Source organism: Dendropsophus ebraccatus, chromosome 1 (assembly GCF_027789765.1).
Source record: "Dendropsophus ebraccatus isolate aDenEbr1 chromosome 1, aDenEbr1.pat, whole genome shotgun sequence".
Classification (NCBI taxonomy): Eukaryota; Metazoa; Chordata; class Amphibia; order Anura; family Hylidae; genus Dendropsophus; species Dendropsophus ebraccatus.
In genome coordinates this window covers 214,154,152-214,181,399 of record NC_091454.1, presented here as the reverse complement: position 1 = coordinate 214,181,399, position 27,248 = coordinate 214,154,152, and the positions used below count along the sequence as shown (strand labels likewise).

Below are 27,248 nucleotides of genomic sequence, written 5' to 3'. Positions count from 1 at the left end.
TATGTTAAGTGGAAGAAGACTCGGAGAACGCACCCCTATTCTGCGGTGTCAGATAAGCTCGTCCACACCTGCCGCCTTCTCCTCATAGCATCCTCTGTGAGGGACGCAGGGAGCGGGTCACTTGACGCGGCGCCGTCTTCTCTGTTGTGCTGTACCTGATCGGCTGATCACTATCACATCACATACAAAGAAGCTCTAGATGAAGGCAGATGTGCAGTATTTGTATAATTGTGCTTTTCTGCAGTCTTTATATTATTCTAATATACCCATATCCTAAGTATCAGCCATTATTTCTATAAAACTGGATAATCCCTTTAATATCAGACCCTAGACCTGACCCCTTGGATATAGTCAGACCCCTCCACCTAATATCACATATAGAGAGAGTATGGAGTGTAGTATATATAAATATATCAAAACCCCTTTTTACTAGATCAGACTCCTTAAAGGGGCAATCCCTCCAAGTTAAATCACCCTAGCAACAGGATAGAAAATGTCTGAAAGAAAGTGTCTGATTGCAGGAGGGGGGGGGGGGGGGGGGGGGGGGGGGGGGGGGGGGGGGGCAACCTCACCACTTCATAACAACTGGAACTGAGGCTGCAATACCATGTGCAAACTGAGGGCAAGGGTGGCGCTGTTTATGGAAGAAAGCAGCTATGGTTTTCAAAGCCTGGTTCTACAAATCCCAAAACACAGCACAACCCTACACATGTAAGTGTCCTCATGATATCAGACTCCAGACCAGACCTCCTAACCAGGGCCGATTCAAGGGTTTCCCTCAGGCGGCCGCCCCGAGTGATAGCCGGCATCCCCCCGGAAACCACCCCCCCCCAACCCCCAACCCCCAACCCCCCCCCCCCCCCCCCGACGCCGCCGCAGCAGCAGCAGCCGTCTACTCACCTGTCCCACACCGCAGCCGGCCCGCGATCTCTGCTGTCTCCACATCCCGTCAGGTCCCGCGATGTCACCCTGCAGCTGTCACGGACCTCCAGGCTGTGGTGAGTGAGTGGGGTGATCGGGTCGCGCGGGGCGGACCCGCGCGACCCTATCACCCCAGCACGTCCCCCACCGACCCCGGGCACTCACCACAGCCTGGAGGTCCGTGACAGCTGCAGGGTGACATCGCGGGACCTGACGGGATGTGGAGAGCGTGGGCGACGGGACAGGTGAGCGGCCGCTGTCATTTTTGTTAAGTGATACTTAACAAAAATGACAGCGGGGGGACATAATGCCGCCCCCTGCCGGACCGCAAATTCTGCCGCCTGAGGCGGAAGGCTCATTCCGCCTCATGGCAGAAGCGGGCCTGCTCCTAACTATATTCAGATGTGTAAATCATATGTGTGAATCTACAGCGGTGCTTCTCACCTCCAGTCCTCATGGCCACCAGTGGCGGTCTTTGGCACCAAGCACACCAAGCAATCACTTGGGGCCCCCAACATCCAGGGGGGCCCCCACGCCCCGCTCTTGTGCTCAAGACCGCTGGACATGGCCGCTGCCCCGCTCGCTGCTGCCATCTGAACTGTAACTATAAGCACTCGTAATGAGCGATCATGGTTACATGCAGCAGCACTGACAGGGCGGGAGACATTGGCCCCCTTCCTGTCAGTCACTCTTGTGGCCGCAGGAAGGGTTTTCCCTGCGGTCACAAGTGGCAGCTTTGTCCTTGTGGTGCTGGCGCTCCAGTGACATCACTGGAGCATCGGCGCCAGGACAAGGGGAGTGCGGCCTCTTGTGATCGCAGGGAAAACCCTTCCTGCGGCCACAAGAGTGAAGAGAAGAGGAGACGCCCGTACCCAGGTGAGTATAAGTGTTTGTTTTATTGTGTTATATACTATATGGGAGGGGGAGCACACAGGGGCCTGTGTAACTGGGGGAGCGCACATCTGGGGTCTATATAAATGGGGGAAGCACACAGGGGGGCTATATAACAGGGGGAGCACACAGGGGGACTATAGACTACTGGGGCTTCACAGAGGGGTCTATATACCACTGGGGCAGCACACAGGGGGTCTATATACTACTTGGGGCAGCAGAATGAGGTCTATATACAAATTGGAGAGCACACAGGAGGTCTAAATCCAAGTGGGGGAGCACACAGGGGGGCTATATACTACTGGGGGAGCACACAGGGGTCTATGTACTACTGGTGGGGCACACAGGGGGTCTATATACTACTGGGGGAACATACAGGGGGTCTATATACTACTTGTGAGGCACACAGGTGGTCTATATATAACTGGGGGAGCACACAGGGGTCTATACTACTGGGGCAGCACACAAGGGGTCTATATAATACTGGTGGGGCACACAGGGGGTCTATATACTACTGGGGGAACCACACAGGGGGTTTATATACTACTGGAGGAGCACACAGGGGTCTATATCCAAGTGGGGGAGCACACAGGAGGTCTATATCCAAGTGGGGGAGCACACAGGGGGGCTTAAATACCCCTGAGGGAGCACACAGGGGGCCGATATACTAGTGGGGGAGCACACAGGTGGGTATATACAACTGGGGGCAGCACACAGGGGGTCTATATACAACTGGGGCAGCACACAGGAGGTCTATATACTTCTGGGGGAGCACACGGGGGCTATATATAACTGGGGGAACACACAGGGGTCTTTATACTACTGGGGGCAGGACACAAGGGGTATATACTATTGGGGGCAGCACACAAGGAGTATATATTACTGGCGGTAGCGCACAAGGGGTATATACTACTGGGAGCAACACACAGTGGTCTATTGTTTTGGAACGCGTGTCGAGGGGGGGCCCCAGACATAACTTCGCTTGGGGCCCCAGAAATGCCAAGACCGCCCCTGATGGCCACCGACACATCATGTTTTGAGGATATCCCATACAAATAACCCCTGTGATTAGGGGTGAGTGAATTTACAGCAGGATCATCCTGCAGCTTGTCAGACTGCTGGCTTTTAAGTCTGTGCCGCTTCTCTTAGGCCCCATTCACACAGAGCAAGAACGGCAGGATTGTCCCCCCCCCCCCCCCCCCCCCCGAATGCAGCCAGCCTCCCTGTCATAATGACACTCCCATAGAGTGTCATTATGAGACGACAATTCCGACGTTCTTGCTCTGTATGAACAAGGCCTATATTCCAATCTGTTTCTTTTTTGTGAATGCAATTTTATTTATTTAACTTTTTGTACATTGTTATCGGGGCGTCCATCTCGTTTTTAACAGCATTTAGTGACATGCTTTACAGCAAGCCTCATGGACATAGACTACAATAGACAGCTTTGAGGTGAATGTGAAACATTACTGAACGCGCTCTGTGACCTGTGAAGAGGTCATTCCATAGGGATCTGCTATTGTCTCCTCTATTTACTGGTGTTACATGTCGCTGCAATGCTGTACAGATCACTTTACAGCAGCCTCTTCTTATCACCGTTACCATATTAACAAATGGGAGTCCCATCCATGATACAATGACACTCGGAGGACAATGGTGAAGCTATATAAACATATATGACATAAAGCCAGCCCTATACACAGATACGTGTTGCATCACTGGACTGAGAGCGACTACTGCACCACATAGAAAGGACTAGCAGAATTAACCAATACCTCACAGCGGGTATCTAAAGGCCCAGCCCATGGCGCCCAGGAATGGCAGACCTTGTAATCAGCTGGGCCTCACAGCTATATAGACCAGGAGGGGTGTGAGTTACTACTGCACACATTGCTTTACTGCCAGCAACATGGCACTCAATGCCAAGGAAAGTGTGAGGAGTTTGTTCAAGGATAGTGTTAGGTGGGTTAGGCATCATTATCCAAACCCGAACCCCACAGCAGAAGTTTGATGACACCCTATTGCTGGCAGGAAAACATGGATACAGCTTTTGGCCTATGGCTGCATCCATGTTTTCCAGGACTCCCTAGAGCGGCATCCAACTTCTGCAGGTGTGGGGAAACAAACAGAGTGTTGCCGAACCCAAACATTTTGACAGTTTCGCTCATTCAACACTATGCAAGGATACCAAACATAAAGCTGAGCACATGGAACAGAGACCGCCAGTATATAGATGCAAGAGCTGACTGGAGATAAGGCCCAAGTTGGTAGATAAATCCACCAGCCACAGGGAGAATACTCCAGCTACGGCAGTCCTGGGAGAAACGAGTACAGACTTTATTCCCTTTTATCATTTTATATCCATAGTGGGCACTCTTTATGTACAGTAGTATCTCTATCTCACATATGCACTTTACTTTTTCTCCCTGCCCTGTGGATGTTTACTTTGCGTCCTCAATAAAAAAAATAAATAAAATAAAATAAAAAAAAAATATATATATATATATATATATAGTAAAATTCTTTACACAAGTCAGGACATTCCAAGAAAGTATAGGTCCATCTGCAGGAGAGCAAAGTGCATCTTAAGCCGAAGTACTCCATGGTCATTGATTAATTTAGATTATTTATAATTATGACCTAGAGAACAACCAGGCCATGTTTTATTAGTGATCAGTGCAGAAATCCAGATAATACCTGAGGTTTACCATACTTTCTCTCCTTGCATTGTGGATGTTTACTCAATGTGCTCAATGGAAGACATGAACGATACAACTGTCTGAGGCCTAATGCACATGATCACCCATATACCTGTAATTGGTATTATTATTATTTATTTATAAAGCTCCTTAAATTCCAGAGTGCTATACAAACGATAGGGGTAACAAGCAGGAACATTACAAGATCAAAAAACACATTACATGAAGACAAATGGCAGAATGGTACATGGGGGAAGAGGACCCTGCCCGCGAGGGCTTACAATATATCAGATTCCTCCTTTTATTTTCCAAAGAGGAAAATGAAAAGTGGAATCTGATTGGTTGCTAGGGGCAACTGAGCCAGTCTCACTTTACACCATGTTTGATAAATCTCCCCCTTAGTGTTATTAGTTGGGGGACATTTATGAAGACTGGCGTACTCGTACGGTGGTCTTAAATTAGGCCCCACATCCTATTTTCCCACTATATTAACTAAGAGGCCCCGCCTCCTCTCCGCCTAGCCACGCCCCTCTCCTGCCCACCCATCGGGCGAGTGGGGGATATGGCAGGTGTACGCCAGGGAGAAGGGATGAATCTGCACCTTCTCCCCGGCATACGCCTGGGGTGACACAATAGTTAATGTGCCCCATTGTGTTTCTCTATAATAAAAGGAGTATAATTGTTACCTAGATGACAATCAGACCACATCTTATAAGTATGCTTTCACACAATCAGGTTTTAAATAGCAATTATTGAATACATATGTATATGAAAAGAGGTGAACCCTCAGTCTTTCCCTACTATGTATTACGATACGTTTCTGGCTTTATATTCAATTACTGCAATTAAAAACTTGAACCTTAAGGGTGCGTTCACACCTACAGGATCTGCAGCAGATTTGATGCTGTGTTCGGTTATTTAAATGAAATCTGCTGCAGAAAATCAGCTGCAGATCCTGTAGGTGTGAACGCACCCTTAATGTTCAAGTTAAACGCACCATTAAACTGAGTCTGATCGGTGCCGAAATCCACACAATTCCAGAGGGGTCACTTACTTTTTCTTGTAACTTGAACAATGTTATGATTTGAATAGGTAGCACTAGTCTTTGTTCTGATACTGACAGGTTGATAAGAAATCTAAGTGTTCCCTCAGTGACCAGGCAGGAGGTGAGAACATTGATGTTGTTTCTGATAATCGTCATGTTTGTTGATATGATGCAACTTATCTCACTTCTTATTTTCTCGGACAGATATTCCTAATACCACATATAACATCTATACACTTAGTCTGTGAGTGTAGTTTGAGCACAAAACTTATGGCCACAACTGTGAACAGGGGTGGGGGTGTTGCTTTGAAGGAAAGGGGGGGGGGGGGGTAGTAACAGCGGCTTTACCTTAGCTAAAGCTCTGGCAGTCCAGGCATGATGGGAGTTGTAGTTTTGCAACAGCTGGAGGGTCTGAGGTTGACATCTCTGGTATAATATGTTACATTGTGTTGTGTATGTAGTGTGTTCTGAGTCACACTGTGTTGTATACAGTGTATGACGTTGTGTATATACTGGTGGTGCTCATTTACCTTCCTACGACAATGTGTGTTGTCCCACTAGGGGCGTTGCGTATATATACACCCTTTGCAAAAGTCTGCACTTATTGTGTTATTATGGTGATGAAAGTAGTACTAAAGTTTGCCACTAGATGTCGCTATATTATGTATGTGAATGTGTATATGGACACTGCACAGCTGAAGGATTGCAAAGGGTTATTGTTTTCTATGTGTCACCTGAATTTGTAGACCAGTAGAAGTTCTTCTTTCCTATCATCTCCCTCCTTTCTTCTTCTGGTGCCCTTTTTCACCCACTCGCAGCGCACCTTACACGCTGGGGAGGAAGTAAGTTACATGGGTGGAGGAGGAGCTAAGTATTTTTCATTCTGGACATTGTTTGTGGAGGAAGGACACGAGCCAGATAGCTCTCCACAGTGGTCCTATCTAGGCCCTTGCCCTCTGCCAGGTCCCCATACCCCAAAATCAGTCTTAGTCAGTACCCCACATGGGAAGAACGCAAGACAGCACATCTCTTACAGGAGAGGACTAGACCGAGACAACCTCAACCCACGCCGTGGACAAGGAGAAGTCACAGAGCAGGACAGTATCCACAACAGAGCCAAAGAGCCAGGAACTGATCCGGACAGAGCAAAGTTGCAGTAGCCTATGAACTCTGTCTTGCAGCGTGGATGTCAGCAGGGAACCCTCAGCATTCCGCTCATCCCAGGTAACAAGGTCTGGGGCCCGTGTCACCCCTTAGGAAGGTTCAGCCGAGTCTAGTGGGCATAAGGTGGTGTGAAGACTAAAGTCAAGGTCAATACATGGGCACGGGTGTTCTTCTTCTTCTATTCTTCTTACAAGTATTCTACCTCATCCTCCAACCTCCCGGCAGAGCACAGTACTACATGGGTTGAGACTCTTACAGCATCCTCCTCTCTGCTACTCTACTTCTTGTATCACTCAGCACAACTCAACCAACACGACTAAATCCTACATTGCACTTATACTACAGATCTAGTTGTTCTATTGTCAAGTGTTTATTGGGAACTTTGTCAAGTGTGTTTCAACTACTTTATCTAAAAGAACCTTATGCTGTTGAACCTGTATTACCTGCTGCACATTTACAGATACTAAACCGACTCAACTATATCCAAAGACTCTGTGATTATTCACCACCACCGACACAGCACACACCGCAACCTTGGGCAATTCTCCCCTTTCTGTGGGTGGCGGGTCCTATCATCCGGGAGGGTCACTATACCACTCTGGCCATCCGTGCTATTATCCCAAGGGACCTAGTAGCAACCCGGCAGGACACTGACCACAGGGGAAAAGGGTACAACCGGCCTTATAAAATAAAAGCAGGCGTACCATCACACCTGTGTGCCCACCAGGCACTGGCATCACGTGACAACATCCAAAGGTCCGTCTGTATCTCGGCCATCCCCCACTGGAGTGGTGTCACACTACAACACCTAGCAAGTGACCGGGCGTTCCTCTGATATAACATCACTCTGGGGGTACACCACAAATCTAACACAGTGTTGGTGCGGGACGTTCTTAGGCGCTGTCATCCGGGCCCCATAGCAGCTGCGGTCTGCCTCCATAGTAGCTACGTCACTGTAATGTTCATTTTGGGCAAATACCTCCAAACCATCAGGGCCCTCATGGAGGCTAAGCTTTCCCCCTCACTAGGTGGGACAGAAGGAGCAGTGTACTTCCAGAACATATCCTATTTTATACTTTTCTTTTACTTAGTACAATCATTAACGGGGTTGTTCAGCGAAAATCTTTTTCTTTCAAATCAACTGGTATCAGAAAGTTATATAGATTTGTAATTTACTTCTATTAAAAAATCTCAAGTCTTCCCGTACTTATCAGCTGCTGTATGTCCTGCAGGAAATGTTTTATTTTCAGTCTGGCACAGTGCTCTCTGCTGCCATCTCTGGCTGAGACAGGAACTCTCTCTCATTTTTTTATGAATCCCCATAGAAAACCTCTCCTGCTCTGGACAGTTCCTGTCTCGTCCAGGGATGTCAGCAGAGAGCGCTGTGTCTGAATGAAAATAAATAGAGATGAGAGAAACTCGAGCATTCTCGAGTCGATCCGAACCCGAACTTTTGGCATTTGATTAGCGGTGGCTGCTGAACTTGGATAAAGCCCTAAGGCTATGTGGAAAACATAGATATAGTCATTGGCTGTATCCATGTTTTCCAGACAACCTTAGGGCCCTATTCCACCAGACGATTATCGTTCAGATTATCGTTAAATCGTTCGAATCTAAAGGATAATCGTTCGGTTGAAATGCAGTTAACGATTAACGACCGAACGAGAAATCGTTGATTGCTTTATAAGACCTGGACCTATTTTTATTGTTGCTCGTTCGCAAAACGTTCGCAAATCGTTCACATTGAATAAGACGTTGTTCGGTCGTTAGCAATAGATCCGAACGCAAAAGCAAATAAATAGCGAAGAAAAACGATCGCAATTATCATAAGTAACGATTATCGTTCCATGGAAATGAGTGAACGTTTTCAGGTCTTTCGCAATAGCGGTCGTTAATGATTATGCAAACGATAATCGTCCGGTGGAATAGGGCCCTTAGAGCTTTATCCAACTTCAGCAGCCGCCACTAATCAAATACCGAACGTGTAGTTTCCCAGAGAGACGTGCCACTACCTTCTAACACAGGGATGGAGAACCTTCGGCCCTCCAGCTGTTGCAAAACTACAATCCCCATCATGCCTGGACAGCCAAAGCTTCGCTTTGGCTGTCCAGGCATGATGGGAATTGTAGTTTTGCAACAGCTGGAGGGCCGAAGGTTCCCCATCCCTGTTCTAACACAACCTATCATGAGGTATCTCTATGTGTGTATTGCACTCTGGGCTGAAGGCTGCTATCTATTTTTCCACCACTTGGTGTCTCACTACCTCACATGTTACACAGCTGAATGTTTACTAAGGGTTAACTAAATCCCCATAAAGCATTTATCCCACAATCATCTTATATGCAATACAATAGTACAGCAGCTGCAGGCTGTCAGGGGATGCTGGGAGTTGTAGTTTTGCAACACTTAGAGAGTTGTTACTATGCTGTGATGGTTCTGCTATAATGGAGGACATCCTCGTGTCTGTCAGTAATGGTCTTTGATTTATTGGTGTAATTCTATGGGGTATTACTATATGTCAAGTAAGAAGCCGCCAGCCCGCCTAAATACAGAGCTCCAAGCTGCCTACTGATATGTGTGTGTTCCTGCGCGTGTTAATAAAGCTTGTTGAAAGGCGGGCAGCTCTGATTGGTTGACGTCTCGACGCAGATTGGGCGCCAAACAGCGTTGTTGCCGGAAGTGGTGCCGTCAGCATGGATCTCCAGAAGTTCGAGCGGGACAATTCTCAGAGCTGTGTGCTGGCGTCTCCGGTACCGGAGCAGTGCCGGGAGGAGCCGTGCTGCCTGGGGATAGATGAGGCCGGCCGGGGGCCCGTCCTGGGTGAGCGGCTTCATTCAGCTCGCCTGTCCTGGCTGAGGTTATGGTCTAATGACGTCTGACATGGGGCCCGTTATATGTGCCAGAACTGGGGTCACTACTAAGGCTGCTCCCACTATGGTGGACATGGCCCCGTGATACAATACAAGGGTGCTTGCTTATCAAAACTCACCTCACTCTGATACCCCGCCACCCTGTACTTCCCCCCCCCCCCCCCTGCCTCCTGTACTCTCCCCCCCCCCCCCCTGCCTCCTGTACTCTCCCCCCCCACCCTGTACTCTCCTCCCCCACCCTGTACTCTCCTCGCCCCCGCCACCCTGTTCTCCCCCCCCCACCCTGTACTCTCCCCCCCCCACCCTGTACTCTCCTCGCCCCCGCCACCCTGTTCTCCCCCCCACCCTGTACTCTCCCCCCCCCCACCCTGTACTCTCCCCCCCCCCCCCCACCCTGTACTCTCCCCCCCCCACCCTGTACTCTCCCCCCCACCCTGTACTCTCCCCCCCCCTGCCACCCTGTACTCTCCCCCCCCCTGCCACCCTGTACTCTCCCTCCCCCCTGCCACCCTGTACTCTCCCCCCCCCCCCTGCCACCCTGTACTCTCCCCCCCCCCCCCTGCCACCCTGTACTCTCCTCCCCCCCCCCGCCACCCTGTACTCTCCTCGCCCTCATTCACCCCGCCACCCTGTACTCTCCTCGCCCTCATTCACCCCGCCACCCTGTACTCTCCTCGCCCTCATTCACCCCGCCACCCTGTGCTCTCCTCGCCCTCATTCACCCCGCCACCCTGTACTCTCCTCGCCCTCATTCACCCCGCCACCCTGTACTCTCCTCGCCCTCATTCACCCCGCCACCCTGTGCTCTCCGCGCCCTCATTCACCCCGCCACCCTGTGCTCTCCGCGCCCTCATTCACCCCGCCACCCTGTGCTCTCCGCGCCCTCATTCACCCCGCCACCCTGTGCTCTCCTCGCCCTCATTCACCCCGCCACCCTGTGCTCTCCTCGCCCTCATTCACCCCGCCACCCTGTGCTCTCCTCGCCCTCATTCACCCCGCCACCCTGTGCTCTCCTCGCCCTCATTCACCCTGCCACCCTGTGCTCTCCGCGCCCTCATTCACCCCGCCACCCTGTGCTCTCCGCGCCCTCATTCACCCCGCCACCCTGTGCTCTCCTCGCCCTCATTCACCCCGCCACCCTGTGCTCTCCTCGCCCTCATTCACCCCGCCACCCTGTGCTCTCCGCGCCCTCATTCACCCCGCCACCCTGTGCTCTCCTCGCCCTCATTCACCCCGCCACCCTGTGCTGTCCTCGCCCTCATTCACCCCGCCACCCTGTGCTCTCCTCGCCCTCATTCACCCCGCCACCCTGTGCTCTCCTCGCCCTCATTCACCCCGCCACCCTGTGCTCTCCTCGCCCTCATTCTACCCGCCACCCTGTGCTCTCCTCGCCCTCATTCACCCCGCCACCCTGTGCTCTCCTCGCCCTCATTCACCCCGCCACCCTGTGCTCTCCTCGCCCTCATTCACCCCGCCACCCTGTGCTCTCCTCGCCCTCATTCACCCCGCCACCCTGTGCTCTCCTCGCCCTCATTCACCCCGCCACCCTGTGCTCTCCTCGCCCTCATTCACCCCGCCACCCTGTGCTCTCCTCGCCCTCATTCACCCCGCCACCCTGTGCTCTCCTCGCCCTCATTCACCCCGCCACCCTGTGCTCTCCTCGCCCTCATTCACCCCGCCACCCTGTGCTCTCCTCGCCCTCATTCACCCCGCCACCCTGTGCTCTCCTCGCCCTCATTCACCCCGCCACCCTGTGCTCTCCTCGCCCTCATTCACCCCGCCACCCTGTGCTCTCCTCGCCCTCATTCACCCCGCCACCCTGTGCTCTCCTCGCCCTCATTCACCCCGCCACCCTGTGCTCTCCTCGCCCTCATTCACCCCGCCACCCTGTGCTCTCCTCGCCCTCATTCACCCCGCCACCCTGTGCTCTCCTCGCCCTCATTCACCCCGCCACCCTGTGCTCTCCTCGCCCTCATTCACCCCGCCACCCTGTGCTCTCCTCGCCCTCATTCACCCCGCCCCCCTGTGCTCTCCTCGCCCTCATTCACCCCGCCACCCTGTGCTCTCCTCGCCCTCATTCACCCCGCCACCCTGTGCTCTCCTCGCCCTCATTCACCCCGCCACCCTGTGCTCTCCTCGCCCTCATTCACCCCGCCACCCTGTGCTCTCCTCGCCCTCATTCACCCCGCCACCCTGTGCTCTCCTCGCCCTCATTCACCCCGCCACCCTGTGCTCTCCTCGCTCTGGTACACGCCACCACCCTGTACCTGTCTTTTTGAACAACCCCTTTTAACAGCTGTATGGTGTGGCCTGTGCTGCACATACAATAGCTATAATTCCTATGCGTCACGTCGCCTGCACATCATGTACAATAACTATAATACCCATACGTCACCTGCACATCACGTATTACACGGAGAGATGGGCAGCTCACAGCCCATAGTTTTATTTGACAGGTCAGAAGTGAATGACAATTGGGCTGTCTGTGTTCTGGTCATCAGGGGAGCCACAATCCAGTAGGTGGCAGAGTTGTAGGGATGTGTGGTTATGCCACTTATTATATTATATAGAGACTTTTAGCTGGTGGTGGAAGTTTTTATCTAGCTCCTCATTCACACTGTCCTGTTTACCTCCTGTGCAGGTCCCATGGTATACGGCATCTGTTATTGTCCTGTATCCCGGAAGAAAGACTTGGAGGGCCTGAAAGTTGCAGGTGACATTTTTTTTCACTCGTGTATTTTTTATTTATTTATTTTTTTTAATTCTTTCAGGCTGCAGGCTGGCCCATATACTTACCAATGATGATCGGTTTCCCGTAGTGCGGCTTCAGTCCTACGTGTCACTCTGATCCCATGGGTGGTGACGTCACGGCTCTTTTGACTCCTCACTTTTCTAAAGGTCTATTGAAGGCCAGAAGTCGGGGGAGATTTATCAAAGGGTGTAAAATTTAGACTGGTGCAAACTGGCCACAGCAACTGCTGTGGGCAGTTTGCACCAGTCTAAATTTTACACCCTTTGATAAATCTCCCCCAGTGTCTCCAATGCATCTCTGTGAGAGCACTCATTGAGATGCATTTGAGACCCTGAATTTTGACCACCTGAGCTGCCAAGCTGAAGCGGAAGAGGTCACGTAGGCGCCATTGGGATAGGAGCGGCGCTGTAGGACCAGAACAAAGTTGTGTTGCTTCTTCAAATGGGCTACATTGCATTTTCCGGTACATGAGGCAATATGGTGGCCCCCAGTTAAAGCCAATGCAGCCAAAGATGAGTGTTGCCGCCCTGTAGTCAGCTCACCTATACAGTGTGCATACACAGAGTTATGGAATGTATTTTACCCTCTCTCTCTATCTCTCTCTCCTCTTTTATATTAGACTCCAAAACTTTAAGTGAAGCGGAGAGGGAGCGGCTCTTTGAGAAGTTGGATGGAGCACCAGAGTTTATTGGCTGGACTCTACATATACTGTCACCCAATGTCATCTCCACCAGCATGCAGCAGAGGTGACGCTTCTATATGTCCTGTGTAGATCATAGTCAGTGGTGACGCCACTATCTGTCCTGTGTAGGTTGTAGTCAGAGGTGACGCCTCTATCTATCCTGTGTAGGTTGTAGTCAGAGGTGACGCCTCTATCTGTCCTGTGTAGGTTGTAGTCAGTGGTGACACCTCTATCTATCCTGTGTAGGTTGTAGTCCTTGTAGTCAGAGGTGACGCCTCTATCTGTCCTGTGTAGGTTGTAGTCAGTGGTGACGCCTCTATCTATCCTGTGTAGGTTGTAGTCAGAGGTGATGCCACTATCTGTCCTGTGTAGGTTGTAGTCAGTGGTGACGCCTCTATCTATCATGTGTAGGTTGTAGTCAGTGGTGACGCCTCTATCTATCCTGTGTAGGTTGTAGTCAGTGGTGACACCTCTATCTATCCTGTGTAGGTTGTAGTCAGAGGTGACGCCTCTATCTATCCTGTGTAGGTTGTAGTCAGAGGTGACGCCTCTATCTATCCTGTGTAGGTTGTAGTCAGAGGTGACGCCTCTATCTATCCTGTGTAGGTTGTAGTCAGAGGTGACGCCTCTATCTATCCTGTGTAGGTTGTAGTCAGAGGTGACGCCTCTATCTGTCCTGTGTAGGTTGTAGTCAGAGGTGACGCCTCTATCTGTCCTGTGTAGGTTGTAGTCAGTGGTGACACCTCTATCTATCCTGTGTAGGTTGTAGTCAGTGGTGACGCCTCTATCTATCCTGTGTAGGTTGTAGTCAGAGGTGACGCCTCTATCTGTCCTGTGTAGGTTGTAGTCAGTGGTGACACCTCTATCTATCCTGCGTAGGTTGTAGTCAGTGGTGACACCTCTATCTATCCTGTGTAGGTTGTAGTCAGTGGTGACGCCTCTATCTATCCTGTGTACATCGTAGTCTGTGTATAAAGTCTCATAACCTAATTCATTTAACATCATACATGCTATGTTTAGGAGCCAGCAACAACTGGCATCCGCTGGACTTTCTCTGGTAGGGTATAGGGTAAATGTCGCTGATAACTCAGTGCAAATTCCGTTGCTCATCTTCCCCCACGCTTCCATTTGAACTTCAACCCGTCACATACGTTCCATTCTATGCTCGGCTGGACTGTCGGACAGTGGAATCCGCCTGACCATAAAATGGGGCCTAAGTGACGGATGGAGAGCCAAGCGCGGAGACAATCGGTGGAATCCGCACAGAGTTATACGCAACATTTACTCATGGTGAGGGCTTTCCAAAACCCATGCAGCCTATAGCAAGCTCCTGCATGTAGCCTCTCCCACCATTGTGGCAGCTGCTGTGCTCTCTCAGAGCAGAGTAGTCTGTGATGACCACTGCTAGGAGAGCTAGGGCAGGGCACGGTCAGTGAGTACAGCTGTCACCTATATGAAGGACTAGAAGCAAAACATGTTCCCTTTAGGATGCGTTCACAGTTCCTATGACAGCTGCTTTATAGAGTTATAGTCCTGTTTTATCCATTACTGACTTCTATTTTTCATTTTCAGGGCAAAATATAATCTTAATGCCTTATCCCATGACACTGCCATAGGCCTTGTTCAGCATGCCCTAGACAACGGAGTACAGGTTACTGAGGTGCGTATAAAGAGCTCTAGTCACTAGATGGTGTTAAAGGGGTTGGCCACTTTAGAGTAAAATAGTTCAGTGTAGAGTATTAGTAAGTGTACTCACTGTATATACTGCCAGCAGCTCCCTGTGTACTCACTGTATATACTGATAGCAGCTCCCTGTGTTCTCACTGTATATACTGCCAGCAGCTCCCTGTGTACTCACTGTATATACTGATGGCAGCTCCCTGTGTACTCACTGTATATACTGATGGCAGCTCCCTGTGTACTCACTGTCTATACTGATGGCAGCTCCCTGTGTACTCACTGTCTATACTGACAGCAGCTCCCTGTACTCACTGCCTAGACTGCCAGCAGCTCCCTGTGGACTCACTGCCTAGACTGCCAGCAGCTCCCTGTGGACTCACTGTCTATACTGATGGCAGCTCCCTGTGGACTCACTGTCTATACTGACGGCAGCTCCCTGTGGACTCACTGTCTATACTGACGGCAGCTCCCTGTGGACTCACTGTCTATACTGACGGCAGCTCCCTGTGGACTCACTGTCTATACTGACGGCAGCTCCCTGTGGACTCACTGTCTATACTGACGGCAGCTCCCTGTGGACTCACTGTCTATACTGACGGCAGCTCCCTGTGGACTCACTGTCTATACTGACGGCAGCTCCCTGTGGACTCACTGTATATACTGACGGCAGCTCCCTGTGGACTCACTGTATATACTGACGGCAGCTCCCTGTGGACTCACTGTATATACTGACGGCAGCTCCCTGTGGACTCACTGTCTATACTGACGGCAGCTCCCTGTCTATTCACTGTCTATACTGACGGCAGCTCCCTGTGTACTCACTGTCTATACTGACAGCAGCTCCCTGTACTCACTGCCTAGACTGCCAGCAGCTCCCTGTGGACTCACTGCCTAGACTGCCAGCAGCTCCCTGTGGACTCACTGTCTATACTGATGGCAGCTCCCTGTGGACTCACTGTATATACTGACTGCAGCTCCCTGTCTACTCACTGTATATACTGACTGCAGCTCCCTGTGGACTCACTGTCTATACTGCCGGCAGCTTCCTGTGTTCTCACTGTCTATACTGCCGGCAGCTTCCTGTGTACTCACTGTATTTACTGCCGGCAGCTTCCTGTGTACTCACTGTATATACTGACAGCAGCAGCTTCCTGTGTACTCACTGTATATACTGACAGCAGCAGCTTCCTGTGTACTCACTGTATATACTGCCAGCAGCTCCCTGTGTACTCACTGTATAAACTGACTGCAGCTCCCTGTGTACTCACTGTATAAACTGACTGCAGCTCCCTGTGTACTCACTGTATATACTGACTGTATATACTGACTGCAGCTCCCTGTGCACTGACTGTATATACTGACGGCAGCTCCCTGTGTACTGACTGTATATACTGACGGCAGCTCCCTGTGTACTCACTGTATATACTGACGGCAGCTCCCTGTGTACTCACTGTATATACTGACTGCAGCTCCCTGTGTACTCACTGTATAAACTGACTGCAGCTCCCTGTGTACTGACTGTATATACTGCCAGCAGCTCCCTGTGTAAGTCATAGAGCTAATATCAGGCTCCCCTCCTCCAGGCTGTACTGCCCTTCTCTGTGGTGATTTTTTCCATAAGATGGAGGAGCATGTGACCATGCCCTGCCCCCAATGAGCATGTGAGAGCCCCCTGTTGTCAGTATATACGGTGAGTACACAGGGAGCTGCTGTCAGTATATACGGCAGTGGCGTAGCTATAGGGGTCGCAGCGGTCGCCATGGCGACCGGGCCCATACGCTAGGGGGGGGGCCCGCACGGCCCCCCTTGCCCCTTGTCTCTGAGCATCCCGAGAAGCTGCGGCCGCGCAGCTTCTCGGGATGCACAGATCGCTTTGATGTTCCGCCCGCACAGTGAGCGGGCGGAACATTAAAGCGATCAGAATACAGGAGCAGGACCTGTCAGCGCCCTCCTCCTGTATTTCCTCCCATAGGCTGCCGGCACTTCATACCAGCAGCCTATGGGAGGCCGGGATGTGATCATGTGACGTCATCACGCCTGCCGGAAGTCCCGTCCCTGCGGCTCACAAGATGGAGCCTGAAGAGGAGGAAGAGCGGCTGCCTGCAGCCACAGCGCGGGTTAGGTGAGTAGGATGTTTGTTTTTTTAGGGGCACCTCTGGGGGCATTATTAGTTCATGGGGGGGTACCTCTGGGGGCATTATTAGTATATGGGGGCACCTCTGGGGGCATTATTAGTTCATGGGGGCACCTCTGGGGGCATTATTAGTTCATGGGGGGCACCTCTGGGGGCATTATTAGTTCATGGGGGGCACCTCTGGGGGCATTATTAGTTCATGGGGGGCACCTCTGGGGGCATTATTAGTTCATGGGGGGCACCTCTGGGGGCATTATTAGTTCATGGGGGGCACCTCTGGGGGCATTATTAGTTCATGGGGGGCACCTCTGGGGCATTATTAGTTCATGGGGGCATTATTAGTTCATGGGGGCACCTCTGGGGGCATTATTAGTATATGGGGCACCTCTGGGGGCATTATTAGTATATGGGGGCACCTCTGGGGGCATTATTAGTATATGGGGGCATCTCTGGGGGAATTATTAGTTCATGGGGGGCACCTCCTGGGGGAATTATTAGTTCATGGGGGGCACCTCCTGGGGGCATTATTAGTTCATGGGGGGCACCTCTGGGGGCATTATTAGTTCATGGGGGGCACCTCTGGGAGCATTATTAGTTCATGGGGGGCACAGCAGGGGATCCTACATACAGGGGGCACAGCAGGGAATCCTACATACAGGGGGCACAGCAGGGGATCCTACATACAGGGGGCACAGCAGGGGATCCTACATACAGGGGGCATCCCACATTCCTACTCGCTTTACTGCACATAACACCAAACAGTGCAGTTACTATGGGAGCCTACAGGAGGGAGAAAGGGAAGGAAGTTGCTAGAAATGTGCGGAGCCTAAATTGTTTGTCTCTCAGATTCTGAAAAGATGAAACGTATCTGGAAGAAATCATCATGGAGGTCTGGGCCGGATGGAGAGGAAAAGGGAAAGTGAGGCCTCAGATCAAAGAAAACGTCACCTGTGAGTCACTGTATGACACTTTTCTTATTTTGTAGAACATCATTTAGTAGGGGTTCCCCCGAGGTGACAGCTACTACATTATCTGTACTCAGAGATATCACTGTGTTATGTGGTGTTACATAGGACTGCAGGTGACATCTACATTATCTGTACTCAGAGATACCACTGTGTTATGTGGTGTTACATAGGACTGCAGGTGACTACTACATTATCTGTACTCAGAGGGATATCACTGTTATCTGTGGTGTTACATAGGATTGCAGGTGATATCAGGTGACTTCTCCAGGTTGCAGAAGTTCAAACTTCATCGTGCCCTGCTGACAGTTTATTATGGGAGTTGTAGTTTTGCAGCATGTGGCTCTTCAGGTTGCAGCACTACAACCCTCATCTTTTCCAACTGGCAGTTTATGATGAGAGTTGTAGTTTTTCAGCTGGAGAGTCAAAGATTGGAATACAATGATTAGACAATGACACAGTACAGTCCATTAATTATAGGGGGCAGTAGTGCAGTACATTAGGTGGAGGCAGTGACAATGCATTAGAACATGGTGGCACATTAGAGTAATTGGATATAACGTTAGATATGACTTTGCCTGATCGGGTGAGATGGGGGGCCCAAAGCTAACATTTTGCACCAGGGCCCATCAGCCCCTCATATACGGTGAGTACACAGGGAGCTGCTGTCAGTATATACAGTGTACACAGGGAGCTGCTGCCAGTATATACAGTGAGTACACAGGGAGCTGCTGTCAGTATATACAGTGAGTACAGGGAGCTGCTGTCAGTATATACAGTGAGTACACAGGGAGCTGCTGTCGGTATATACAGTGAGTACACAGGGAGCTGCTGTCGGTATATACAGTGAGTACACAGGGAACTGCTGTCGGTATATACAGTGAGTACACAGGGAACTGCTGTCGGTATATACAGTGAGTACACAGGGAACTGCTGTCGGTATATACAGTGAGTACACAGGGAACTGCTGTCGGTATATACAGTGAGTACACAGGGAGCTGCTGTCGGTATATACAGTGAGTACACTTACTAATACTGTACACTAATACACTTATAGTCTTGTATATATGAGCAGTATTATAGCAGTTATGCGGTTCAGGGAAGAAAAAGAGCACTGCACCTCACACCTATGGCTGATACTAGTGCCGCTAGGCTAAATAAAAAACACATCAGAATTTTGTGTATGAATTGATCAAGCCATACTGCCCCATGTACCTCGTGCATCTGTGTATCTGATACACATGGGTCCCTACACTAATTCCACACCGTGCCAGTCAGTGGCCACCAACCCCGCAGGCGTGCACAGTCAGGGAATGGGGGCCATGGGATGAGCTATGGTGAGTGCAATACCTCATCCAGACTTGTGCTGTTTGGGGGCGACCTTCTTCTCCGCCGGCGGTGCTGGCCGGGTTCTGGTGTGGTGTTTTTGGGTCTGGTCCTGTGGCATGGGGGTCGCAGGGCCGTCCCATGGCCCCCGTTCCCTTACTGTGCACGCCTGCGGGGTTGGTGGCCACTGACTGGCACGGTGTGGACTTAGTGTAGGGACCCATGTGTATCAGATACCGGCACGAGGTACATGGGGCAGTATGGCTTGATCAATTCATACACAAAATTCTGATGTGTTTTTTATTTAGCCTAGCGGCACTAGTATCAGCCATAGGTGTGAGGTGCAGCACTCTGTTTCTTCCCTGAACCGCATTATAGTAGGTATATTCTTGTATATATAGGAGCAGTATTATAGTAGTTATATTCTTGTATATAGGAGCAGTATTATAGTAGGTGTATTCTTGTATATAGGAGCAGTATTATAGTAGTTATATTCTTGTATATAGGAGCAGTATTATAGTAGGTGTATTCTTGTATATAGGAGCAGTATTATAGTAGTTATATTCTTGTATATAGGAGCAATATTATAGTAGTTATATTCTTGACTGCCCCCTTTCTTCTTACTTACACACCATTACCCATGTCTGCTGCCCCCTACAGGTATTTGTGGATACAGTGGGTCCTGCTGATAAATATCAAGAAAAACTGAAGAAACTTTTCCCTGGTGTGGATGTGACAGTGAAACCCAAAGCTGATTCCCTTTTTCCTGTAGTCAGTGCAGCGAGTATCTGCGCTAAGGTAAGACAAAAGCTTTGGCTGTCCAGGCATGATGGGGATTGTAGTTTTGCAGCAGCTGGAGGGTCAACAAGTTCCACCACTGATACTTGGTATAAAACTCATCATGGGGGCAGGGATGTTTCTGAAACAAAGCTCATTTTTAATGTAAGGAAAGTATAAAAGTTGCAACTGACATAGCTCTATTTAAGACTACCTGTCCTTTATGTATTTCTAGTCCTGTACAATAGGGGGTGACATATCCTCTTGTATCTTGCACATTGCTTTATTCTTTCAGCATTGTGTAAAGGTAAATGGGTACTGTCACTTTTGACTTAAAATCATTAGATATAGTTTGGAGAACAGTGGCTTTCACACTGAATCCCAGTGCAATTCTATGGGACTGTCTCTCCTCTCTGCCAGTATCTCTTCCATCATCCGCCTCTGCTCTCCGCCACCTTTAGTACTAACACATGATGATGAGTGGATATAATACAAGTTCACATTCCCATTTTCTATATTTCAGGTTGCCAGGGATAGAGTGGTAAAAGGCTGGAAGTTCCTGGAGGATTTGGGTGAAATTGATACAGATTACGGCTCTGGATACCCAAATGGTCAGTTATCTAAAGACCTAAATCTTCTTTAGTGTCTGAGGCCAGAGGCTTTATCCTCCCCTGGGAAACCCGTAGGTTACACAGAGTAAGGAGCTTATCCTGGTAACACGCTAGAAGGAAGTCATCATCTTGTCAGTGCTTTTCCCTGTCATGTGATGGTACAAAGGATGATACAGGGCTTCATAAGTACTGATTGTAGCTTTCCTGGTAACCATGCACATTTTTTTAGCAACTTTCCAGTCCATAGTAAAACCATAAGGTTGACGTTTTACAATGACTGGAATGCACTGCTCTCTGCTGCTGTGGCAAAACTACAATTCCCATCCTGCTTGGATAGCGAAAGCATGATGGAAATAGTAGTTTTGGAACAGAAGGGGGGCCCCCAGGTGTGATACCACTTGTCTTGCTTTAACATCTGTAAATAATAGGACAGGACTTTTGTAGTTTTTCTTAGTTTTGAGTGTGATCTTGGAGCATTACATGAGGCACCAGCATGTTCCATCACTGGATGAGGGGACGGCGTGTGACTCTGACCCTGCAGAGTTTGTTACATTTATCTGTGCTGTTTCAGTATCTCCCACTTTTTAGAATTGAAAACAACACGTGAGGTGAATTGTAAGAATGCTGATTTTATATATATATAATATATATATATATATATATATATATATATATATATATATATATATATATATTATATATTTATATTATACACTCACCGGTCACTTTATTAGGTACACCATGCTAGTAACGGGTTGGACCCCCTTTTGCCTTCAGAACTGCCTCAATTCTTCGTGGCATAGATACAACAAGGTGCTGGAAGCTTACTCAGAGATTTTGGTCCATATTGACATGATGGCATCACACAGTTGCCGCAGATTTGTCGGCTGCACATCCATGATGCGAATCTCCCGTTCCACCACATCCCAAAGATGCTCTATTGGATTGAGATCTGGTGACTGTGGAGGCCATTTGAGTACAGTGAACTCATTATCATGTTCAAGAAACCAGTCCGAGATGATTCTAGCTTTATGACATGGCGCATTATCCTGCTGAAAGTAGCCATCAGATGTTGGCTACATTGTGGTCATAAAGGGATGGACATGGTCAGCAACAATACTCAGGTAGGCTGTGGCGTTGCAACGATGCTCAATTGGTACCAAGGGGCCCAAAGAGTGCCAAGAAAATATTCCCCACACCATGACACCACCACCACCAGCCTGAACCGTTGATACAAGGCAGGATGGATCCATGCTTTCATGTTGTTGACACCAAATTCTGACCCTACCATCCGAATGTCGCAGCAGAAATCGAGACTCATCAGACCAGGCAACATTTTTCCAATCTTCTACTGTCCAATTTCGATGAGCTTGTGCAAATTGTAGCCTCAGTTTCCTGTTCTTAGCTGAGCGGAGTGGCACCCGGTGTGGTCTTCTGCTGCTGTAGCCCATCTGCCTCAAAGTTGGAGGTACTGTGCGTTCAGAGATGCTCTTCTGCCTACCTTGGTTGTAACAGTTGGCTATTTGAGTCACTGTTGCCTTTCTATCAGCTGGAACCAGTCTGCCCATTCTCCTCTGACCTCTGGCATCAACAAGGCATTTCCGCCCACAGAATATATATATATATATATATATTATACACACACACATACTCACCGGCCACTTTATTAGGTACACCTGTCCAACTGCACGTAACCACTTAATTTCTAATTAGCCAATCACATGGCGGCAACTCAGTGCATTTAGGCATGTAGACATGGTCAAGACAATCTCCTGCAGTTCAAACCGAGCATCAGTATGGGGAAGACAGGTGATTTGAGTGCCTTTGAACGTGGCATGGTTGTTGGTGCCAGAAGGGCTGGTCTGAGTATTTCAGAAACTGCTGATCTACTGGGATTTACAACCATCTCTAGGGTTTACAGAGAATGGTCCAAAAAAGAAAAAACATCCAGTGAGCCGCAGTTCTGTGGGCGGAAATGCCTTGTTGATGCCAGAGGTTAGAGGAGAATGGGCAGACTGGTTCGCGCTGATAGAAAGGCAACAGTGACTCAAATAGCCAACCGTTACAACCAAGGTAGGCAGAAGAGCATCTCTGAACGCACAGTACCTCCAACTTTGAGGCAGAGGGGCTACAGCAGCAGAAGACCACACCGGGTGCCACTCCTTTCAGCTAAGAACAGGAAACTGAGGCTACAATTTGCACAAGCTCATCGAAATTGGAAAGTAGAAGATTGGAAAAACGTTGCCTGGTCTGATGAGTCTTGATTTCTGCTTGAACATGACAATGAGTTCACTGTACTCAAATGGCCTCCACAGTCACCAGATCTCAATCCAATAGAGCATCTTTGGGATGTGGTGGAACGGGAGATTCGCATCATGGATGTGCAGCCGACAAATCTGCGGCAACTGTGTGATGCCATCATGTCAATATGGACCAAAATCTCTGAGGAATGCTTCCAGCACCTTGTTGTATCTATGCCACGAAGAATTGAGGCAGTTCTGAAGGCAAAAGGGGGTCCAACCCGTTACTAGTATGGTGTACCTAATAAAGTGGCCGGTGAGTGTGTATAGATATAGAAATAATCAATTCAAAGAATATGTTCAGCAGCACTAGAAAAAAATTGCAATGTGCGGGTGCACGTCTCACCAAACCGGACCCGGGTTCGTATAGAGTATCCAAAGAGAAGATGGAGACCGCACTTCCAAAAAGAATTCACACTTTATTCACACCAGATGCAACGTTTCGGCTCAATGTGTAGCCTTTCTCAAGCAGAAAGGCTACACATTGAGCCGAAACGTTGCATCTGGTGTGAATAAAGTGTGAATTCTTTTTGGAAGTGCGGTCTCCATCTTCTCTTTGGATAGATATAGAAATAGAGAGAGATAGATAGATGGTCATCCTAGTGCAAAAAGTATACAGAATTGTAATTTAGTTTTGTTCAGAAATCTCCAGTCTTCTAGAACTTATCAGCTCCTGTATGTCCTGCAGGAAGTAGTGTATTCTTTTCAGTCTGACACAGTGCTCTCTGCCGCCACAGAGGAACTGTCCAGAGTAGTAGTAAATCCCCATAGAAAACCTCTCCTGCTCTGGACAGTTCCTGACATGGACAGAGGTGGCGGCAGAGAACACGGTGTTAGACTGGAAAGAATACACCACTTCCTGTCACTACACCATGCCACTACACCAGTACATCTTTCACACATACTAAACCTGAACTTTTCTCCATACTGCAGCTGATAAGTACTGGAAGACTGGAGATTTTCTAATAGAAGTAAATTACTAATCTATATAACTTTCTGACGCCAGTTGATTTGAAAGAAAAATTTTCACCAGAGTTCCCCTTTAAGCTTCTCTATTGCCTTACCATTGTTCTCAACAGACCCAAAGACTAAGGAATGGCTGGCTAAGTATCTAGATCCTGTCTTTGGATATCCTCAGTTTGTTCGGTTCAGCTGGAGCACCGCACAGACCATTCTGGAGAGCAAAGCTGCCCCAGTGCTATGGTGAGTGCAGATGTAGTGGCTGGGCCTTACTATTATGGTGGGCACAGTAATCTCGGGAGAGGTTGGTACTGTTGTATCCGGTTTGGTAAGAATGCTGGAGAAAAGTTCAGGTTTAGTATGTGTGAAAGATGTACTGGTGTATTGGCATGTGGAAAGAAACATGTATGGATATAGGGGACGATGAAGGTGGTACTGGTGTAATGGGTATAATTGTTATATGGAGACAGTAGGCAGAACAAAGCAAGCTTCTTTCTTCCAAAAACAGTGCCCCCCCTCAGGTTGTGTCTGTGTGGTATTACATCTCTGCTCCATTTAATGAATGGAACTGAGCTGTAATACCAAACAAAAACGGAGTATAAGAGTGGTGCTGTACAGAATTCCGGGCAAAATCAATGTTAAGAAATGTTATTGCCCAACAAAAATTATGAAAATGACTAACACTTATTATGGGAAACGCACCTATACTGCATTTTCCCTGCACTTACTACAGAATGGAGTGTTCAGTTCTCTGCAAAGTTGGTGCTGTCACATCACATAGTAGAGATCCCCTCTGCTCATATACTAATAAAAATGTCCCCCTGCATTGCCCCATATACTTATAATTTCCCCTGCATTGTGCGATATACTTATAATGTCCCCTGCATTGTTCCCCATATACGTATAATTTCCCCCTGCATTGTCCCATATACTTATAATTTCCCCTGCATTGTGCGATATACTTATAATGTCCCCCGGCATTGTTCCCCATATACGTATAATTTCCCCCTGCATTGTCCCATATACTTATAATTTCCCCTGCATTGTGCGATATAGTTATAATGTCCCCCGGCATTGTTCCCCATATACGTATAATTTCCCCCTGCATTGTGCGATATACTTATTATGTCCCCTGCATTGTTCCCCATATACGTATAATGTCCCCCTGCATTGTCCCCCATATATGTATAATTTCCCCCTGCATTGTCCCATATACTTATAATTTCCCCCTGCATTGTCTCCCATATCCTTTATAATTTCGACCCCCCCCCCCCCCCCCCCCCCTAAAAAAAAAAAGAAATAAAAATAAACAATAATACTCACCTAAATGGAGTTGGTCGTCCTCTCTTCAGCCTGTCGGTTGCCGGAGGGATCCACCAGCAGGTGCAATAACATCAAAACTGCGCATGCCGTGCGGCGCCGAGGAGGAAGGGTGGCGCAGACATGTGAGTAAGACTGCTACACCCACCGCCGAGACAGCTCCTGGGTCCGCGGTCCGTTACACCGCCCTCCGCCGTGAGAGTGGGAGGGGCGTGGGTGTAATGGACCGCGGACCCTGAGGCTGTCTTGGCGGCGGCTGTGGCTGCCGCACGGCACAGATTCAGATCTCTGAGGGATCCTCCAGCATGCGCAGCATTGACGTTATTGCACATGCTGGTGGATCCCTCCGGCGAGTGATGATGTGAGTGTGCTGGGGCCGGCCGCTGTCCCTAGCTGTCGGCGCCCCGTGCGGTCGCCCGGCCCTAGAAACGGCCATGAGTAAATCCCTATAGATCAAGCATCATGAATATATTTCTGTATAATGCTTTCTCCCCCTTATTCACTTAAACTGCACCAGCTGGATTAATAGTCATATCTGTACAGGACCAGCAGAGGGCAGCAAAGTCCACGTTCCTGCCTGTTGTCATGTACAGGAACAGCTGCTCCTCTCCCACACTTGCTGTAGCAGAGGGGCAGGGGTTTCCTGCTCAGCCAGGGATGGCCTTGTTGGTAACATTTGCACTGATTAGCTGTGTCAGATTATACCGGGTGATGGAGGGAGGGGAGGTCATACAGACCTTGTGTTCTAGTAAAGAGGATTTGGGTGTACAGTCTCTTCCTTCTCCTCCCCCATCCTAACCACGCATCTAAGTGCCTGTGAGATGAGGTGCAGAACCTTGGATGCACCTTTGTATATCCTCAGTGTATGATAACGTCTAACACATATACCTATCTATTTCAGGGGCGATGATGAAGAGGATGCAGGTAAATCTTCCTCACATTCTCTCCTTTCCTTTTTCGCTGCCTCAAAGGATCCTTCAAAGCGTCAAAGTCACAGGTTCTTCATGGAGCGGCAGCTGGAGCCTCTGGCTGATTTGTAGGAGAGAGTTACTGTGAAGTATCCCAGAGACCTTATACGTCTGCATATACAGTACAGCAGTGGTGCCAAGCGCTTATGCAGAACTACAATTCCCATCATGCCTGGACAGCCAAAATGGGGATTGTAGTTTTGCACCAGCTGGAGGGTCTTGGGTTTGACATTTGTATGTAATGTTGAAATACTATTAGTACTACACACCTTATATCAAGGGGGAAAATATTTTCAAGTGTCATAACCCCATTGTTAGTGTAAGTACAGGCACTTAATTTAAAGGGGAACTCCAGCAAAAAAAATAAAAATCTTTTAAATCAGCGGGTGACAGATTTGTCATTTACTTCTGTTAAAGAAAAAAAATCTGTAGTCTTCCAGTACTTATCAGCTGCTGTATGTCATAGACATAGATATACACGTCAGTCAGCAGCTGATAAGTACTGGAAAACTTGAGATCTTTTAATAGAAGTAAATAACATATCTTTCACTTTCTGACACCAATTAATTTGAAAGAATTTTTTTCTCCCAGCTGGAGTACCCTTTAAGGATTGCTCTTTGTGTCCTCAGCTATAACAAAGGTATGTCACTACTGTCAGCCATCACACTGCTAATATCCGTATATAGGGGAGCAGTGTAAACAAATCCTGGGTTACAATAATGCTGAATACATAACTTGCTGCTGCTTTACAAGTACCCAGGAGGTGAACGACCCTTGGTGTCTACTATCCAGAGTGCCTTGTGTGTGACTGCCCTACTTGGTTTCTCTTCTTATCTCTGTATTAGGCTGTCTCCTGATTACAAAGGTCCTAGAGGCGTTTCAGCACATAGCCCTAAAAACAAAGGCTCCACCTCCTGGGCACTTCTATAGTCAAAATAAAATGAAGGCTCCTCCTCCTGGGCACGTCTATAGTCAGTATAAAACATAGGCTCCACCTTCTGGGCACTTCTATAGAAGCACCTGAGACATAAGCTTTTATTATAAATGCCTTCACTTAAGGCAAAGGCAGAGGCAAAAATAAAATTCCCATCATCCCTGAACAGCCAAATCTTTGGTTGTCCAGGGATGATGGGGAATTGTATTTTTGCATCTGCTGTAGTGGTCTAAGTTTGACCCCTTTGCT

General features: G+C 48.8%; 1 protein-coding gene across 1 annotated transcript; it reads left to right on the top strand.

Moving 5' to 3' along the window:
* Positions 1-9,362: 9,362 nt before the first annotated feature.
* Positions 9,363-26,466, top strand: RNASEH2A (ribonuclease H2 subunit A). The gene is made up of 8 exons (XM_069977226.1): positions 9,363-9,540; positions 12,232-12,303; positions 12,962-13,088; positions 14,597-14,684; positions 19,790-19,927; positions 20,430-20,517; positions 23,897-24,020; positions 25,999-26,466. Exons 1-8 carry the CDS (start codon positions 9,414-9,416, stop codon positions 26,135-26,137), a joined length of 903 nt encoding a protein of 300 aa, XP_069833327.1. The 5' UTR covers positions 9,363-9,413; the 3' UTR covers positions 26,138-26,466.
* The last annotated feature ends 782 nt before the right edge of the window (positions 26,467-27,248 follow it).